General features: G+C 41.6%; 1 protein-coding gene across 2 annotated transcripts in view; it reads right to left on the reverse strand.

Moving 5' to 3' along the window:
• Nucleotides 1–20,567, reverse strand: part of XPO1 (exportin 1) — a 40,980-nt gene extending 20,413 nt beyond the window's left edge. Inside the window, exons 1-8 of one of the 2 annotated variants that reach the window (XM_084284897.1) lie at nt 20,408–20,567; nt 19,852–19,875; nt 16,244–16,375; nt 12,658–12,759; nt 8,709–8,781; nt 567–628; nt 445–489; nt 175–356 (exon numbers count right to left, since the gene is read on the reverse strand). In XM_084284897.1, the coding sequence (XP_084141023.1) occupies nt 175–356; nt 445–489; nt 567–628; nt 8,709–8,781; nt 12,658–12,759; nt 16,244–16,369 (590 nt within the window). In that variant the 5' untranslated portion in view covers nt 16,370–16,375; nt 19,852–19,875; nt 20,408–20,567. Of the gene's footprint in view, nt 1–174; nt 357–444; nt 490–566; nt 629–8,708; nt 8,782–12,657; nt 12,760–16,243; nt 16,376–19,851; nt 19,923–20,407 lie in introns of both variants that reach the window. The other variant, XM_084284896.1, reaches the window with a different exon arrangement.
• Nucleotides 20,568–20,775: the final 208 nt, after the last annotated feature.

Here is a 20,775-nt window from a genome sequence, read left to right on the forward strand (position 1 = left end):
AAGTTTGGTACCACCCAACAATCTTGCTTTAAAAGAAAAATCAGTATTCTACAAATCTCAGCAATAAAATTAGACAGATGTAGGTGTTTACTGAAAACCCCACAGTGAGAAAAACTACTTGGCAGCAGGCACAAAGTAGACACTATTTACGAGGGACTAAATATATATACTTGCCTGTCTTTCAAATGCTTAGCTTTCACTTGAGTTATCTGGCCACTGGAAAAATCAAACACTTCTTCGCTCAATAGTTTAAGGATCACCATATTGTTCTGACAAAGGCTTTCACTAGTCCTGCTCGCTCCCACAATATCACTTATAAAAGTTGGCCAGTGCTTTGGCCATTCCTGTTTCAGAATCTGAAAAGGGAAACGCCCATACATTAGGTACTTATGCAAAAGCAAATACTTTTTGACAAGATTCAAAACCTCAGGAAGTTTAACTTACCTGAACAAGAATCATATTCAGTTTCCCAATGTACACTTTCTCTTTCTGGAGAACAGAAAAGAGAAGTTAGATTATGCAAATCATTTGCCTCCCTTTTGCTCCCCTGAAAATACTTCACTTACTTCTACACACGTTGGATCAGAAGAGGTCTTGATAATTAGGCCGACAACATACTTTTTTATACCTGCAGAAGAATTGAGGATTTATTTTCAACTATTCTGAATGACATTAATGTAATAATAAATACTTCTGAATTGAAATTCTTCTCTCATCTTTAAAAAGAAGCACCTTTAAGGAACAAATATTCATGTATAAGTGTGCACAGCTCTTGATTTGCGTGCTATATAGCAAAAACTCACCTTTGTATCAATTCTGCAAGAGAATTTCAGATGTACAAAATAGCTTACAGATTAAGCTATTTTGACATAAAAGAAAATCAGACTAAGGACTAAAGTAAGTTCCTGAATTTATAAGTATAGTAATTTACACCCCATCAACCTATCAGCTTCCCAAAGGCTGCAAGAAAATGTAATGAACCCTGCATCAGTAGCACTGTAGAACACTGCATTAGGCTGAAGACAGAAAGATGGCATCAGCACTGTCCCGTCACAACACGTGTTGTGGTAAGTTCTTACAAGTGCTGTTGTAGAGCTCCCTCAGCCAACTGCATTTCTACCCCATTACCACTTTCAGGTCATACCTAACAACTCCAAAGTTGGCAAATACATTCTTACAGCTTTAGCCCAATGCTTCCAATGGCAAAACAAACTACAATAAGATAGTCCTTTCACCAGCATCTCTGACTAACACCTTATTAATAAAACAAACTCCAAGAAAAAGAAGAGCTTTCTAAGCATGTCTCCAGTTTCAACAACTTGGCTAGAATTACAGCCAATGTCTGGGACATCACCTCTACAGTATGTAACGATTCTGAGATGCTCCAGTGTACTTAGGTGTACACATCCATTCTGACACCGGGAATTCACACAACACACCTCCAGCGGAACAGCATGCCTCAGCTTACAAAGTTTTGCCTGCACAGCTTTGCAAGAATACTACTTCGAATTGTATTCACCACTGCAGCCTGTTGCATTTGCATCTGGAATACCATGTTCTTTTTGTCACACAAGGTTATTATGTATTACAGAACACTTTTTTTTTAAACTGGAGCTTGTTTTTGCCTTTTTTGCTTAAGATCATGTCAACTGGGAACAGCCTGCATTTGTATCATTTGTTTCATTGCATTACTTCCACAAAGTGTTTTAAAATAACCTGAATTTTCAGCTTCACCACAAGAAAAAAGACCATAGGAAGCTATACTGCCTACAGTCCCATTTTACCACCTAATCCTCAATTCCCTCCCCACCACTAACCTATCAAGCACTGAAGACACGGGAACAATGGCTTTCCGAGTGACTTTTCATCACAATATACATATTAAAATCCATCCTCTACAAAGTATCCAACTTCAAGAAAAGGCTTGCACAGAGGATCTAGAGTCATGAACCACATGAGCACTACTAATGGTTCTACTTCATTATAGCTTTGACACAATGATCAAACTGAATGTATCAGGGATTAAACATTTCAAACCAGACAAGAATTCTCTTGCCACAGGCAAAAGTTTTAGAGCATGTATATATTTTACTATTAAGCTTAACAGAGCCAAAATCTGTTTTTAATCATTTCTTCAGCAAGACAGTCAACTGATGCATACAGACACAACGCATACTTAGAAGCGTTTTTTTTTTTTTTTTTTTTTAACTTAATTTGTCATTTAAGCAAAACAAAGGCCTTATATTCAAGTAATTTCTTTTCCCCCCCAGCCACTACACTAAATTATAAAATATCTTTAGGACTTACTTGGCCAAAATTAGCCTTTTTTTGCATTTCTAGCCTGAGCAAAAGGAACAGCTCATTCAGTTTTTTAATTGCACTCTCCTGAAATTTGGAAGTAGTAGGTCTGGACTTTAAGCTATTAGATGTATAGTACACAGTAGCTGTCCTGCAGGTCGTTCCAACTACAAATTGAAGTTTTCATCATTATCAGCTGGGATCAACCTACACTACTCTAGAAGCATGCTCATTAACAAAGCATATCACTGTCAACCACTGGAGTTATTATCAAGCACCGGACTTGCTCTGACATCATTGCCCTGACCTAACAATTGAGGCCTTTTCAGAAAGAAAAAAAAAAAAAAAAAAAAAAACATACCACAGTTTGATGAAGCATTACAGTAATTCATAAGTGAGATGTTAAAGCCCCCAAAATAGTACGGAAAGAGGCTTGCAGTGCCAGAAGCTAAACTATTTTAACTGTCTGCCAAACCACTGAGGGAAGACTATTGCTGCAACTCCTTTCATTCTAAAAACAGAACTAGAAAGTGAATGTTGTTCTTAAGAACATTGTTCTTACTCCAAACTGTCTATTTTCTATCTTGCTGCATTGATAGAATTAGGCTGTTCAGTTGCAACTTGAATGCCATGCTACTGTTGATCTCACTGTGAGATCTGCAAATGGAAGCAGTTGCTCAGCTCCAAACCTTCTCCATTGAAAAAAAAAAAAAAACAGTGACCACAGCTCAGACAACCTGAACAGCTCACTAGTTTTCAAATGTCATGCTGCAAGCTTCTAAGGTCTTCCATCCAGGGAACAGTCACATTCTTAATCCCTCAAACATAGCAGCCATCCAATTCTCTAATGCTTTTTTTGGCATAAGTTGCATTTTCTCCATAATTACCCTTTTTCTGCAAAGAAAAAAAGTACTATAGTTTCTGCTCTATATTTAATAGCTCTGGTTTTTATAACCATTCCATAGGAAAAAGGAAATAATTCTGAGTAGAAGAAAGCGTAATTTATCTTTATATCATTACAGAAATCAACACATATGCTTGTTGACGTTTTTCAGTGGAACGTGTCCAAGAAACTGAGGGTAACAGTCCCTTGTATTTGCTAAAATCAATGTGTTTTGAGGACCTGAGGAAAGCACGTGTACAAGCCACATAAGCCTAGGAGATCCCTTTCAATCACAGCAGCTCTTAACAAGGCCCGAAGATGGCAAGAACAATGGCCAAGTCCAGACCCCTTCCTTTAACATCCTTCAAGGACCATTCGACATCACAACTACACTCATCTCATGACAACCCAGACCAAGGGGAGGTCCCTGTTCTGCATTCCACCACCATCAATGGGAAGGCACCGGCAGACAGAGCTCCTGCTCACGGACTGGTTTGTAGGCTCAGCTAGTAGAAAACTACCAATGAAGTTTCAAAACCATGTTGAAACTGAGCTATCTTAGCACCAGCTTAGCTGCCCAAACCCTGCTCGCTGAAGGGCCAGAAAGCACCAGCACTTGCTCAAAGCCGGGGTTCCTTCTCAGCTGTATCCCACAGCAGACAACTACACCATCAGCCTAGCTCCAACATCAGACCACATTCCAGTTCACTGACAGACTGTCCAGCCAGGGTGCTGTCAGAAGGCCTGGTCTAGAACTGGTGTTAGAATTATCTGGTAAGCAACGCACAGAAGGAAGACAGAGCAAGGACACTAGCAGAACACTGCAACCATACTCCTCCGATTGAAGGCCTTTCACAAAGCATCTGGACGAGCATTACATGTAGTCCTTATGTGGAAGTTCATTTTCTACAGACTTAAGGGAAATCACAAGACTTCCTGAAGGAAAAATGTTTTCATAGGTCACCCAATCTGTACAAGTTAGCACTGACAGGGGAGAAAGGAACATCACATTCCCTAACATCGCTAAGCTCTGCGGCCAGTATAAAGTGATAAGTGTGAAATATCCTTCAGCTTTATCTTTCCATGTGCTTGTACAAGCAGTTATATCTCATCTAAGCTATGTAATCTGCTCTCAGAGCAGCTCCTATCATGACAGAGTTACAGCATGTTATCGTGAGCGCACACAGTCAGCAAGTACACACCTATAGACAAAACCATGCCTTGTACTTAAGATGCACAAGCACATCCTTTTATCCAATTATGGAGCACAAACAGTATTTCCAAAGTGTTTAAAATTGCTATAGCTGGTGCTGCAAATGTGCGTTTACACTACTTTGCTACGATGAGCACATTTTTTGCTTAAATAAGACAATACCAAAGTGGAACAGGTGGACAGTCCAATGAAAACTAACTTGCAACCACAAATAGAGCTTGAAATCATAAAGCTGGATTATTCCTTCCAGAGAGGTTTGTATGTGTACAAGCTCACATTTAACTGAGTGTTCTAAGACTAGTTATGCAGCTTAAGCACTATCTTATTTTTACTTTTGACAATGCATTCCTCTCCTGTCCCAAAGACCATCCTTCCCAAACAGTTTTTGTTTGGGTTCACTATTTGTTTTTTCAGTACAAGTATAAAAAAAGTGATAAAAATTCTTTAAAAAAGCATAAAGGATAGATCTTGCCCGTTCTCCCTCCCCAGAAGTTCTATATATATAATTGCCCCTTCATCACAGACACCATCAAAAAACATCTCTTTGTAAGTATGCCAGAAATTTCCATTAAGGTATCTAATCACTCCACTGAAAAATCTCTTCTACATCAGTTTCCACTGCATCAAAAGCTGTGTACTTAACTCCAGGACCTTCCTACAAGCCACAAAACTGCATCTCTCTGAACACTTCAGTGGTTTGTTTTTTCCCCTCCATTTGAAAATGAGAAAAATTGTACAAGCAATTCAGGTTTCATAATGAGGAAGTGCTTATCCATGCCAACTCAAAACACTCCATACAAGCTCTCTCTGTTCACAGGAACAAAATTACATTTCACATTGCAGGATTAATGAAACGTATCTCCAAATTGTAAGACCAAGAAGCTTTTATTTCTAGGCAGGTTTTCACACTGAAAGAGAAAATCCTATCAAGACCATAGCACTTTGACCAAATGACATCCTTTGAAAGCATTATTAAACAACCAACTTTACAGAGTATCGGTGCTTAAAACAGTGTAGCATCACCTCAAACTGATTTTTTTTTTCTGTAGATTAATAGTAAAATGGTCCAGAAATAAACAAGTTCACCACCTTATCGGGTGTTCTGGAATATGCCTGGCTTTCTTATACTGAAGCAGCCTCAATAAGGTTTGAAGGAAAACCACACACCACATCATTTGTATACACACAAGACGAACTCTCCAGAAATGATTACAATTCTAAATCTTTAGAAAAAAAAAAAAACAAAACACCACCTGAGGAATACAGTAACTTTTTTACAAGTTAAAAGGCCACAGGGCCAGAAGAGCTCAAAGCTAAAAGCTATTTAAAAATAAGAGTAAGTTTAGGAATTGAGGTTCATGTCCAAAGAACACATCTTCTGAAGAAAGCCCATTTCCCTTCTTGCATTTGGAATTCTAGGCTGGAAGCTAAAACCTCCTAAACACAGTCAGAAGCAATAAACCCTGGCTAGCCTCAAGACCCAGCAAGACATTCTGATGCACAACTTCAAGTACAGCTACAAAAATCTGAGAAGCAAGGTTACGGCTCAGGCTCCATAATTATGGCATTGGTTTATTTGTCCGAGAACCTTCAGACAGGTTGCTTCAGTAACTTTTTATTTCACCGATGCTCAAGTTAGATCTACTCTTGACTTCAATTGTTAAACACTGCTGTTGCTACAAGGGAAAAACAGTCTTTTCTAATAAATTGATTTAGTTCCTTCATAAGGCAAGTAAGGTTCATCAGCTATGATTGTTATACAAATCAAGCATAACAAGTTTTTTAAAGGCACAATTAGAAATCAACTGACGTAACCTGCATGAATAGCTTTGCTACTAAGCTTTACTTTGTTATATTACATTTCTGTTCCCTGAACCTGTATTTTAGTAGTTACACTTTAAATAAGAAATTCCTGCCAACAATAGGGAATACTGGGGTCAGAGTCCTCAATGTAACCAGTCTTCTCAGCTCCCAAGTAATTAAACCACTGGAAGGAATTTAGGAGCAGCTTCTCTTGTACCACCCAGCACCAATCTTTACCAGCCAGCTGCAACTATGGCCACAGTCCAGATTAAACCAGATCAGAAATGAAACATCAAGATAGGTTTATTGCTACTTTTATCTTTTTTTCCCCCAATAGTTTTACTATTGAGGCCGAGATGGATCAAATGAGATGGTACACACTTGGCTTCTCTTCCATCAATGCACTGGAGAAACCAGACAAGTAAAAGCCATCTGATTCATTTCCCCTAAATTAAGTCAATTTCACAATTTCAGTTTGGCTCTGTACAAGTACAAATGTTTTGAAAGGTTGAACTAAAGATACTCATTTGTTAGGATGAAGGATCATCTTTTCCTCTGCCATTTTCAGAAGAGCAAAAATCAGACAAAATAAGAACAGAATTCCTAAAATTATAATTGAATGATTGCAGAACTTCCAACAGTAATTTTTTTTTTCCCATTGTACTGTATCTATTATACATGTATATAGTGTAGTATATATATACACACACTATATATAGCATATCTAATGTTGCCATCTTCTCAGAGGGCAACTAGTCAAACAATATTACCTTGACTGCAGACAGCAAAATAAAAGTACAAAACACTAACTCAAATATATCACTTCGGAATTTGTTGAAGTCGTGTAAAGCCTTGGTACTTTGCTAAAGGTGCTTTGGCACCTGAAGAACAGATGGGATAGCAGGTGCCAAAGCACAGCCAGCATCCTCATCATACTACCACCAATTATCATGTATGCACTGAGTATCTTTACAACTTGTGATTATTGAATTATATTCTCTATTTGGCATTTGTCCAGCCCCAAACTACCAAGCAAGTCTACCTCTTACTCCTCCTACTCAACTACAGCTTCTTCCACCAGCAGACATTAGGTAAGCTGAGTTTGTAACTAATTCAAAACCACTTACTCCTTATTGCCTTCCCGCCCTGCACCAAAATCTTTGAGAACAACTTCCAAACACTGAAACGAAGTGCTCTTAGTCAGGAACGTGGATATATGAGCTAAACGCACACAGAAGACGTAACTTCAGGGTGACCCCTCGGCTTGTTTCTTAAAAAGACAAAGCTGTATTTAAGCCTCAGTTGAAGCTGTTTCATACAAGTCTAATGCTGCCGCTAACAGAATGAATGTGAAACCAAACTGACTTCAAGAGCTACTCTATACCTGTCAGCCTACTGGGGTGAGGTAAGGAAAATAACTGCAAAGATGTGGAAACCTCCCTCGCCACATTTGTTTTCATCAACATTTACAAGTGCATTTTAATCAATATAGTTTCAGAACTTAAGTACTGGCAGTAAAACTTCAAAGCACAGCTTCACACTTTAAAAATAGCTCGCAGCAGAACACGGAAATTTGGAATAACTTTAATGAGTTCCAAAGCCAGTATTTAGTAAAAAGACAAGTATAGAGTGGTGACAACATTCAAGTTTTGAAATGTCAAGAATTTAAGCGGTTATACTTACTGCTCTGAAAGCTAAGTTTCATGACTTGACAGAAAGCTTTGTGAACGTGCGGTAATTCTGTACTACTGAGGTACCTCTGTTTACTGTAACTGTACTAACTAACCTCCAAAATTCAGCACATATTGTAAGCCATAAGGGAAGAAAGAATAAGAACCCTGTGTTTTAGGGCTTGCAAATTCATTGCAGTGACTAAGACTGGAGTTTGCCCTACACTGCAGTTTATTTGCAGTCTACCTGTACATACACGTACACAAATTAAAAGACTTCATAGTACCTCACTGCGTTAAAGAATGAATGACCATTAACAAACAGGACACTCTACTTACATACCATTTCTATTTTAAAATAATTTTGACTGCTTACAAGTTCAAAAGAGTCAAATCTGCATATGCTACAAGAGGCAGCAGTCTATCAGAAAAATGAGCGTGTATTGGTGGGGCTGTATATACAGCCCAGACAGGCTGAAGACTGCCAAGCACAGAGAATCCACATCTCCACTTCAAAGCCAGAAGCCAGCCCCAGAAGCCTCTTCAGATTAAGTTTGGCCTACAAATCAATACAATGTTAAAGTGATGATGTTTTAAAAGTATCAGTCCACCTTTTACCTTCCCATGACACTGAGAATTTCAGGTGCTTGCCATTCTACTGAAGCCACTATGGCAAAAGGGGCAAGACATGGAAACATCATCTGGAAACACAGACATCTTATTACAAAAAGCTACTAGCCTAATTGTGTCTGAACTTGGAAGTTATTTACGTGGGGACTGATGGCCTAAATCTCAATTAGCATATATATGTTAGAAGACAAGGCAAAAATTTTCTCCCTACCTTCACACTGGTTCCTCGGAAGAATCTTCCATCTTGTTTTTATCACATTTTCCAAGATTTGCAGTCCATAATACTGAAATTGGAGAAGAGCAAAATGTGAGTACGTTACTGTAGGACTACCTAACGATCAGGACTCTCATTCAATCAGACATTCACGCTTAATATCTAAGACTTCAAGAACATTAAACTAACAAATTTATTAAACATGTCTATTCACCCATTTACTGAGGTTTCATGCATTTTTTCTTGTTTTATTTTTGCTATACTAAGTCCTGCTGTTTGATCATGCTCACACCAGGAGGAAAAAAAAAAAAAAGGAAAAAAGAAAAGCCCTCTGGCAGACAATTTTGGCTATCTGGAAAAGAGAAAGTAGCAGCCAGATATGAATTTGCATCATAAATGACTGCTCACATGTTCAAGTACTACCACAACCAGGCTCCTAAAATATTTAGCAGCTTGGATGGTCTCAAGCTTCCTATCGTTCCTCTAAGAGCTGGAAAAAAAAAAATCTTGTCTTAGCATCACATGTTCTGACACTTTCTTTAGAAAGTACTTCCCAAACTTCACTGGTGTGTTACTTTAGGAACAGCAAGACAACCCACAGGTTTATTCAATTTCAATACCCACCCCAATATGGCAGCTATTTCTACTATTTAAAGATGAACTTTTGTGCTCAGTCAAAGAACAATAAAAATGTGACTAAGTTCTTGGAAATCTTTTTACCTTTCAGGAATTCCTTCCTAGTTTCTTAACTGAAAACATTACGTATGCAAAGTAATCAGTAAGGCCAGTCCCTCTGCCCATTTATCCCTACTGCCAACTCGAAGTAACAGGGAAAGAAGTTTTGATGTGATCAAAAAGCTTTAATACGTAAAACCCCGTTAGCATGAATAGACAGCAGAGAAAATTGGACAGGGAATTTTGCATTTGCTTTAAACAGCAGCGGCCTAGGAAGAAGAAAAAAGTATCATATCAATGCCTGAAAGGTAAACTCACGTTTTTACAGTTAAAAGTTTGGCTGAGAATAAGAGTTCTTCTTTAAAATGGTTAGTTGTTATACAAAGTAGGATCATAAGCATTTCAACCAAAGGGATCATATAAACTTCAGCTTAATTAAAAGAACACAATGTAGGCTGTCCCAAACTACATTGCATTTTAATGCCATTTTTGCTGTTCTCATCTTAACATAACCTACATTCCCTCCCCCTTCGCTTCCCTCTGTGACCCAAGCTCCCACCAGCTTCACGTGAGGATCCTGCATCTGCAAAACAGTGTCTTTAGAATAGCGTCATCTTCCAAAGTCTTGGGTACAGAGGAAAAAAAATATGCAATAACAGAAAATTGGCAGGGTATTCTTTTCTTCATTATCAGCAGTAAAAGTTTATCAACTAGATTTTAATCTACAAATTTACAATAGTCATCTCACACAAAAACCAAAAGAAATTAAGGGGGATGCTCATACAGGAAAATGTATGGAAACAATTTAAGTAAAATGCCTCACAAGAAGCTATTTCACTTACTGCCACAGATTTGTAGATGTCATCTGCACCTGATCCAGGCTAATGAAACTAAATATACTTAGAAAAGCTTCTAACAACATTGGAAGTATGGCCATCGATAATCAGACAGTGCTAACTTTCCTGAAGTTAGCCTATAGTTTCCGGAAGTTTCCTATAGTTTTATTTCCAGATTGTACAGGCACACCTATTAATAGCCTTTTCATCTAACCGAAAAGGTTATGTTTGCTTCCACTTTGCTTCCCCCCCCCCCTCCAGCCCTCCCCAAGTCAACTTACTCAGCCTCTAAATCAGAATGGCAAACCTTATTTCATTTTAACAACATCAGATGACCAAACACAACTTAGAGGAAAACCTTGACAGAAACTATGGGCAGAAATCATCTTCAGTCTCCCCCAACACACCTTGGCATGCAAGTTGCCACACCTACACCCCCCATACGCACTCATGTACCTTAAGCCATAGAGGTTCATCTTGTCTAGGTTTCTACTCATTCTTTGGTACACGCAATCTCAGTTCTGCCCTCTGCTAGCCTCGTGTTCATCTCATCTTTTCCTCAGCACTAGTAATATTCATTTTTCTCTAATACTTGCACGTGAAATGAAATGGCAACAGTAATAAAGTTACTGTATACAGTCTTTACCTATGCATCTTTCTTGCCGTACCATGTTTTAAGGTTTTGTGTGACTGCCTGAACATACTGCAAGGGGCCATGTTGTTTTTTTCCATTTAACTTTTATTTGATTTCATGGTTATAATTATTTTTGGTACTTCCCTGATAAAAAAAAAAAAAAAAAAGATACACAAAGTCCAAAAAAGTCACTGATGCCAATTGTAAGTTTTGCCATCTAAAGTATTGGAGGTGTACTTTTTATTTAGTAGTGAAACAGCACACATTATCACATTTAAACCAAGCACAAAACAGAAGTCTTTCCAATATGCATTTGCTCTTGGTTTATTTCTAATCATCTAACAACGATTCACTGCCAAGTTATGAAGATGAGGGACAGGTTAACAGCAAAGACTGAAAAAAACATGAAATGATCCCTATGGTAGAAATTTCTATGGCACCCTTATTACTTATTCTATGCACCAAATCCCCTCCCTCCCACCTCCCAAGAAACAAAAACAATTGATGAACAGAATTCAGTTAAAGGGAATCAAAAGGGTAGACCTTGTGGAGGCCTGCCGTCAAAGCCTAGCTGTGTCAGTTGCACAGGAAGACACCCCTTTTCTTCCTATTACAAGCAATCAACATAATGGAACATTATGATTAATATCAGGTAGTGTTAACAGCTTTAATTAAAGAAAAAAATATGATTGCATAAAAGCCAAATGTCATAGTGCATAAATTTAGCACCAAATCATTTGCAATTTATGTAAATTGAAGAATTCTTTACCTGTTGCTTTCTTTCTGTTCCTCTAATCATCTCATTTTTCACAAGACAAATTTGAGTTTTTAAAAATACTGTTGATAAATCAACTTAAACATTAGTAATGTCTGTCAGTATAAAAAGCAAAGTTTACCAGGCAAGCAAACAGGCAAACACTGTTACTTATAGGTTAGCACTTTGAGGAAGTTCTTTAAACTGTTTTCCCCTGAACTTTAGAGCATTAAAAAAATTTGAACTGAACTGGTTTCATGAAAACCTCCTGAATTCAGACACCATCCAACCATGATCATTTTCTGTTCGAACACAATGTGTATCAAGCAGAAAAACATGCATGTCCATTACTTAAGGTAATCATCAAACTTAAGACAGTGAAAATACATTTCAATCAACTTTTCTGTTCAAACTGCAGAAATCTTGGTAAAGCCTTGAAAATGGTAGACCAATACTGAACGCTGTCCCTTCAGTCTCTACCATGATGGATGGATTTTAAATAGCAGTACAAAGCAAATGCGTTCTGCATATTAGTCAAGACTAATCTCATAATACAAAGAGTTTGGGGTGCTTCACTTTCATTGACTGCTCAAAATCTTGGCCTAATAAGGTTTCTATTTGGTCTTCAATATACCTAGGGACAAATTCTCTCCTCAGTTACGTGCACATGGCTCTCATTAACATCAAAGACAGCCAAGCACTTACCCAAGGACAAAATGTGGCTCTAGGAGACTTTCCATTACTCGATGTATACACACACCAATCTTTGGAACTGGCATTATGCATGTATGTGGCTTAGAAAATAAAGAAAAATGCTATTTCCAATTTATTTTTTTTTTTTTTTAGGAGAAAAAACTTGTCAACGGAAGAGGAGATTTAAATATTTTGTCCATTTATGGTTCTCATCTAAAGCCAACTTTGGGAACAAGACAATAAAAAAATGTGGTTTGAATCAAGAAAGACTATGGCTAAAAATGAGATACCTTCCTCAAAGTTTATGAATGGAAGAAGGAGGAAAACCAAATAAATAAAAGTTGATTTGCTTACTTTGGTATTCATGTTCTGAGAGAACTCCAAAATAGTATCAACTCTTGTCCATGCATCGGGATGTTCTTTTAAGTGAGTCAAGACTTCTTGAGCCATTCTTTGCTATAAACAAGTTTGGGAAAAAAACAGCATTAGCATTGGGTTATTTTAGAAAAAACATACTATCAGCTAAGACATTCATGTATTATGTCACCATGTATCCACAAGTTAGAATTAAATCAGAAGCAACAGGTCACTTAAACCTCCTTCTGTGTGTCAATTAAGGTCTTTTAACAATCAAATTCAAGGAACACACTAGTGCAAGATGGTCATTGACTTACTTCCCTCTTCAATCCTGAATAGTTCTTCTAGACCAACAGTGAAGATGTGAGAAAACCACAAAACACACTAGGGCAAGAAGCTTTCTGCCATCCAAGGAAGTCTTCTAGACAAAATTTTATTCTAGGGTACCCGAACTTTCTAGTTTTTACTGGAAGCATTCATATAAGACACCAGCCAGCTTTAAGGAGTACTGCACCATGATGCAAAGTTCTTGATATATGAACTTTTGATTTTATTTTGAAGAATCACAGAGCAGAACTGAAGTTCTCCAATCCCTGCTTGTGAGGAATCCCTTGATATATCCAACAGCTTACAAAAACAGTAACTACTTACTGGGGGGCAGCAGGGCAGCTGGTTACATTAACAGTTTGTTCCTCCTTGGGACTGCCACAAGCAATCATTATACTAGGTACTATGGCTTCAATAACTTGCCAAAACTCCTCATCTGAAGCAATTATGCATTGAAACAGGTGAATTCATTTTAGGTATCCTTTTTAGGCCTAGATGTCCATAAACATCTTTTTAAGAAGCCAAATGATGTAAGCCACTTCCAAAAATGCAGCGTACTGACAAATCCTGCAGCAAATTGCATCACCTACAAGCACCAGATGCTCTCTCTCAACAGCATGAACATTTTCAAAGTTATGAGAAAAAGTTACACGGCAATTAACATAGATTAATTCATTCTCCCACTGCACTGTAGAGCCAATTCAATGGAATTACAAAGCAGATAAAGCTTTACGTTCACCAGTTACACCCTACTATAGCCATGCAGACCCCTAGTTGGCTACAAGAACATACTTCAGCTAATTATCAACTAGTATAAAAAAACCACACTTGTTCGGTAAGACAGAAACCCCATCAAGACTCAAAGTCAATACACATATAACACAAGCAACAGCCAAATTGTGTATGGAATTTATGGAATTAAAATCCAAAGCTAAGAGAACACATAAAAAAAGATATCTAAAGGCATCTATACAATACTGACATCCCTAGTGAAGAAAACTGAGCGCAGCAGAATGTTCCCCAGTCTGTTACTGACTTGGACTACCAAGTCTCTGTAGGTTATACATGGAGCAGTAACACCTGGGTATTATATTGACCTAAGAAGGCAGCATAACCATTTTCTCACAGTACCACAGAGCTAAAACATCCAGCAGTTCTATGCTGAAAGTTCCGTTCAAGAGGGAAAGAATCACTGTATTACAGCCATGCTGAACTTGGGTACGTTTTTACACTGACCCGCCTTGGTGCTTCTAATACCAGTAACATATCACAGGATCAAACACACATACCAAGAAGATACACATATGCTCACTATCCTTCTCCCAGGCTCTGTGAAATTCACTCTCATACCCACCAATGCCTTACACTGCTGGACATCAGCTCCCATAGTTTCATGCAAACGGTAATGCTTAACCAAGACCGAAGCTTCCGAACATGCAACTGCCTAACAGACCCATGGAATTAAAGAGTCTGGGATGAATACAGCTAAACATCCCTTTGAGTTGTCCCAAAGCTATTTCAGTTGTTAGGGGCGTTCTTTCTTTTCAGAAAGTACACCAAAAAAGCTAAGAACAGAAGAAAATCTAGAAGTCGAGGACAGAACAAAGCTTCTTACTTGCCTAACACAGATGTGCAGATAGTTTTGCAAGCTGCAGTAAGAGTTAAGCAGGAGGAGGCACGCTAAGAATTATGGGGAAGAAGTCAGGTGGATTTGAAAGTAAGTTCAGCAAGGGCTAGCCAGACTGCATCCTAAATCTTTCTTCCATGTTACTATATCCTGTTCCAGACACAATGCTGTTAATATCCCAATATTTAGATTCCTCTATTTCTATTACTCGCATCACCTTTTAAAGCATGTTCTGAACTGGCAGACTCTGCAATGAAGTGCTTTTTCCTTCAGGAACTTTTGAACTTCTCTTGGAAGAGGTAAAAGCTAACAGACATTCACTGAAAAACATCTACACCCTTGGGAAAATACTAAAATAGCAGACCAAGTTTACATGAAAAATATTAGTCCATTTATTTGTAAGTTTATATCATGATCCCCTTTTGCCAGTTAATAGCCTCCTCTTGCATTTGTTTCTTGTTGCATTGATTTCCTAGATACACAAAACTATCCCCAGCTGATTTATATGAAATAATTTCTCCCAATACAACAATAGCCATTTGATCATTGCATTTAGTGTTAATCCTCTACTCTCCTTATATCTCTTTCCTATGTTTTAAGGTCAATTCGGACCAAAAAATTTTACAAACAGCGCCTATTCTGTAAGTCAGTAAACAAGCATATCACTTACAACACAAGCACTCGGAAGTCCATGCTACCGAAGGCAAAAGCTACAAGCCACTTTGTGACAAACTTTTTTTAGATACACAAAATGAGTTCAAGGAAGTATATTTTCTTTTTATTCCAATAGTTGGAAGGAAGGAATAGAAAAGCATCAGCTACTTTGTCTCATTTTAATTCACTTTTTATTGTTGTGCAAGAGTATCTTAGTAAGATGCCTGACACTGAAACTCCCAATTTCTTAAGCATGGACAATTAGAACTCGCCAGAAGAGGATCTATGCCAACACCCTTGTAGCAATACTTGCTTTCAACATTAAGCCTTTTTCCCCAAGTAGTTGGAAACTAGATAAAAGCAATATAAAATTCACTTTCAAGACAACATATGCTCACAGACACACACTCCCCTGATTTGAACTCAAATTTCACAATTTGCACTAAGTCCTGAGAAGAGCACAAGAATCTGTGCAGAAGAAAACAGTAATGGGAAAAAAAAAATAGATAAAAGGACAAAATCTTCTCTTAATACGTAAACTTTTTTGTAAGTATAAATGTTCTAACAGCACTTTTTTTTTCTCTCTTAAATGCAATCATTCAGTGTGGCCAATATTGAGTTTATGGCTTCACAATCCTGTCCAGAACAGTAACTCAGACTTTCCTGATGAACAAAGGCCTAGAAGATGAGCTGCAAGCAACAACACCCCCACCAAGTCATACTTGCTCATCTCTTATAATAGCCAAAGGCATGATAGAAATGAAAACACACATTAAACTATCATTTTTCTGTTATTTCAATGGGCATAAAGGCCTGCTTTAAACAAGGGCACATAAATCACCATGGCTACTCTAGTCAATAGCCGAGTAAATCTGTTAATATTACTGATTTTTATTCAAGTTAATTAATTTTGCTCAACTGATTAGCTATAAGGTCAAACACAGTCCATACACATAGGTTCAAAGTCCACATTACCTGTGCGCCTTCTCCATGGTACAAGCAGTTCACCACATTGTCCAAAAGATTGATATCCAGTTTCTGGTTAAAATCCAGCAGCTGCCGAGCTGCATGGTCTGCTAACATTGTCATAATTGCTGGCATAGATTACTGAAAAATAAAGAATTTTTTGATCAATTAATAGGAACTTATTAGGTGCAGTTGTAAAGTAGTTGCTTCAAGTTAAACATCTCATTTGATTGAGATGAGCTACATTAGCAGTACTAGGCAGCACTAAATACACAAAACTCCCACCGTTGTTAAACACAAGGACAAACCCATACTTAAAATTCACACATTACTGCCTCAACCGAATTCTCAGGGTGTTCAGCAGGCACAACCCATAATAGCAGTTTGACTAATCAATGGGCCACATTATCAAGCAAGCTGAGCAACTTCTTTCCAAGCAGGCAGCAGCCCCTACAGTTCCCTGAACATTTGTAAACCAGTAGAAATTTTTAAAAACTACCAGGTTTGCTGGTAGAAATACCCAGTAGCAACCATTCCGTGACTCTGGAACACGACCCATACCCATCCTACTCATCTCAGTAGGATTTTAAGCTTTCAAGGCCAACATGCACATCTGGCTCTGAAAGCTTTTAAACAACCCATTATGGAAGTGAAACAATCTACAAACTTGGTAAGAAGTTAGCCACAGAGGTCATTTTTCATATGCTTGGATAGAGTTCACATGTTATCTACATACAAGCAAGCCATTGCCATTGAAATTAGGGCAGTTGCCTGTTTGAAGGCATTTCAAGATGAAGTAAGGAGGCAGTTAATTCAGCACACCACCTCAGAGAACTTCACACTGGAATGGAAAAGCCCTCTGGAGGTTTCAGGTCCCATAACACACCAACTCCTTGCCTTAGATCTAGTAGCCTCAACATTTTGCAAAGGAAATTAGATGGAGCACGTGTGACCGTGCACATTAAGATGCTTACGAGCCAGAAACTGCTACAAGATGAAGGCACCCCCAAACAAGACAAGCCAAAACCCAAGGAAGTGCGGATCAGAAGCTACACTCCACTCCTTTTAAACCAGACCCCTGCTGGGAATAGCTTACGTTTATTCCCCTCTTCACACAGCAACGGTAACACATTCCTACCCTCTTATCTACAGTTCTCTCCCCCTCCTGTTCAGGGCCCTCCATATAGATACAAACTTCACACCAAACCACTCTTTTGAGAAATGCCCTGAAGTTTGGAAAATTGCAAGGTCATTCAAAAAGTTACAGGAGCGCTATCAGCGTGTTCAAAGCAATACAATCCATCTCTTCTGGAAACAAATTCACATGCATTCACATGGAAAACAAGAAAAATCAACGTACGCAGCCCACCCCTTCTTTAGGGCAAGCTAAAAGTTCTGCTCTTACTGGATAGCTTCATGGGGAAATAAGAACTCATTTCATCCCTTACATATTTAAGTCTTATGCTTAAAAGTGAAGAGCAAGACAAACCTGTGACTCAACCCAAGCAATTGCTAATTAAGTGAAAGTCCTACAGTAACATGCAGACAGGGAAAATCTTTTGTTTAGAATGTACATTTGCAAGTAGAATCAAGCAGTTTTGTCTGCTTCTATTTAGAATTATATTTACTGGGGAAAAAAATAATATTTTAGTAATATTTTGAATAAATAACTCGTGCAATTAGTATTATTGCACTAGTGTAATCATTTTGAGGGGTCCATGGCATTATCCAGTCAGGCTTTTTACAGCATCTCCCTGGAAAAATACGAGGAAATAAACATCAAATAGAAACCAAAATTAATTAAACCCTGCATCTGTCCTCCACCCAGCTCGGAAAGTTTTGGGAATCGCTACATACGGAAGCAAGGAACAAAACAGCAGGGAAAGATGATTTCCTTCTTCTAACTTAAAAGGGTACCTCAAGACTTCACCTGGCAGAGGGGCAGCGAGCAGCGCTGCTAGGAGGAAACCCAACCAATTAATGCGCTGCGCAGCGCAGAGCACGATCGCTCCCACCAGCCGCGCGTACTCGCAGGCACGCCCCTCTCCTTTCGCATCTGCCCTCCATGGCTGAAGCGGGAGCTGGGAAAGCAGCCCTCAGACTACGAGGAACGTTTTCAATCTGTGATTCTTTGGGTAGGGCCACTCAGTTTAGACCTGAGCCCCCTTCAGTGGTCTTTACGCAGTCCTAAGAAGACAAACGAGCAGCCACGTGACAAGCAGAAGTTATTAACCACATGGAGGCAAAAAGGAAATGTTTTGAATAGGGCCCTTTGCCACTCCCAGCATTATCTTCAAAATGACCTGCCTGCTTGCAAATTGAAAGACAGAAATGGCGGCTTTGTGGTCAATACCAACGGCAACCAACCTGATCTCCTGCTCCCAGCACCGTACCCACACGAAGCTCACAGCCTTTGGCATACCATGCCCCTACACTTTCCCCGTCATGCCTGAATGCGAGCAGTTTTAAATCTCACCTCTAACCACCACCACCACCACCGATTCTTCAACACTGGCAATAAGTGGGGTAACAGAAAGTTTAAAAAAAACTAAACTACAACACAGCAAGAACATGACATCTACCGAAGGTCAAAAGAACTGCATTTGCAGAGAACTGTTTACACAGTTATCCCAACTCTCCATGACCCTGGACCCTCAGTTTGAAACAACCATTAGCTCCTTAAGACACACCCGATTCATTTAAGCGTGTCGTGCCCGGGAACGAGACCATTGATTCGCAGCAGCGAGACTGAGAGCGTTCCCAGGGAAGCCCGAGGCATACCTCCACCGCAGGCACCCAGAGCTTCGGGGGGCAGCCATGAGGCCACCCTGGGCGAGCCGCTCTGCCCTCCACACGCCAGCCCAGCGCCGGAGGGGGGGAGGGAGCCACCCTCCTCCAGCCATTGCCTCGCATCCTTCGGACGTCCCTCCAGCCCCACGCTGCTCAGCGGAGCACCTGGCACGGCGGGGATGGCCAAGCACCCATCCCCTCCCTCCCTGCCCCACAGAGGGCATGGGGGGGGATCTACCCCCAGCGGTGCCCAGGCTGTGCCCAGGCCCCGCCATCCTCCTCCTGCGGGGCCGCCGAGCCCCGGGCTCGCCCCGGTGGGGGCCGGGGGCCGGGTGGCTGGCGGCGGGGCCCCTCCTTCCCCCTCCTGCCCCCCTCTCCCCGCCTGCCTCCCCTCCCTCCCTCTCTCCCTCCCTCCCTCTCTCCCTGCCTGCCTCCGCTCCAGCCCTGCGCTCTATACAGGGCCCCCACGTGACGCGGGCGGACGTTTCAATACTGCTGCACAGACACACAAAAAATATTTCTGGAAACTTCCACTCCTAATAATTTACAGATTAGGGCCCGGCTCTCCCCCCCGCGCGGACCCAACCCCGGCCCCACCGCCCCCCTCGTACCGAGGCCGAGGCCCCCCCCCAGGCCCCCTCAGGCCCCCCCGGGCCCCCCCCAGCTCCCCGAGCCCAGCACCGCGGCCCCGTGCCCGGCCTGGGGCCCCCCGGTGCTCGCAGCCCCGGGCCTCAAAGCCCCCCCCCCCGTCCCCTCCCTTCAGCCCCCAGCCCTCGGGGGGCTCCTCAGGGCCCTCCCCCCGCCCCCGGCCCGCTCCGCGCCCTCACCTCCGTGTTCCTCGCAGCCTCCTCCTTCGGAAAGTAAGGGGGGAGGGAGGGGGGGAAGGTGAGCCAAGTTTCTAACCACACGCCGAAAGGAATAAAATGGAGAAAAAAAAAAAAAAAAGAAATAATAATGACGATAAAAAAAATTTAAGAAAAATAAAAATAAAAAAAAAAAGAACGACGACCCCCAAAGTGAATTAAAAAAAAATCAAGGGGAGGGTGCGCGGCTGCCTCTCTCCGCTCGGTCCCCGGGGCCGTGAGGGGCCGTGAGGGCGCCCCGCCGCCGCCGAGCCCCCCCGGGCCGCTTCTACCTTCCGCGGGGCCCCGCCGGCTCCGGCTCCGGCTCCCTGCCCCGCCGCCGGCCGCCCCGGGCCCCGCAGTGCCGGCGCTGCTGGCGGCCGGGGGCTGCCGCTCGTCCCGCTGCCGCCGCCGCCCTCCCCTCAGCCCGGCGGGCGCTCAGGGCAGCCCCATCCCCGCCGCCCGCCCCCCGGCTCGCAGCGAACTTCGCCCCCCGGCGGCTCCCCCCCGCGGGCTCCCCCTGTGAGCAGGTCGCACGCACGGCGGCCGAGGCGGCGGCGGCGGCAGGGACTGAGCGCGGCGCGGCTCCCCCTCCTAGTGCCACAGGCGCGGAACCGGCTCAAACCGGTTCAGACCGGGAGATTCCATCTCGGTTGAGTTTGCGGCCCATGGCGCCGCGGAGCGTTTGGAAACCTCGGGCCTCCGCCCAGCGCCCGCTCCCATTGGCCGCCCGGCGGGCCGCCGCGCCAGCGGCCTCCGCGCTGATTGGTTGACGCGGCTGTCCGTCCGGCGCTGAGCCGCGGAGGGGGGGGGGAAGGAGAGGGGGGCGGGCCGCCGCGCGCTGAGTGGCCGGGCCGAGCTGTCGCTCAAAGCCGGGCCCGCCTCCGCTTCGCAAACGGCGGGCGCAGG

This window comes from Netta rufina (genome assembly GCF_964035555.1).
Source record: "Netta rufina genome assembly, chromosome: 3".
In the NCBI taxonomy this organism is placed as follows: domain Eukaryota; kingdom Metazoa; phylum Chordata; class Aves; order Anseriformes; family Anatidae; genus Netta; species Netta rufina.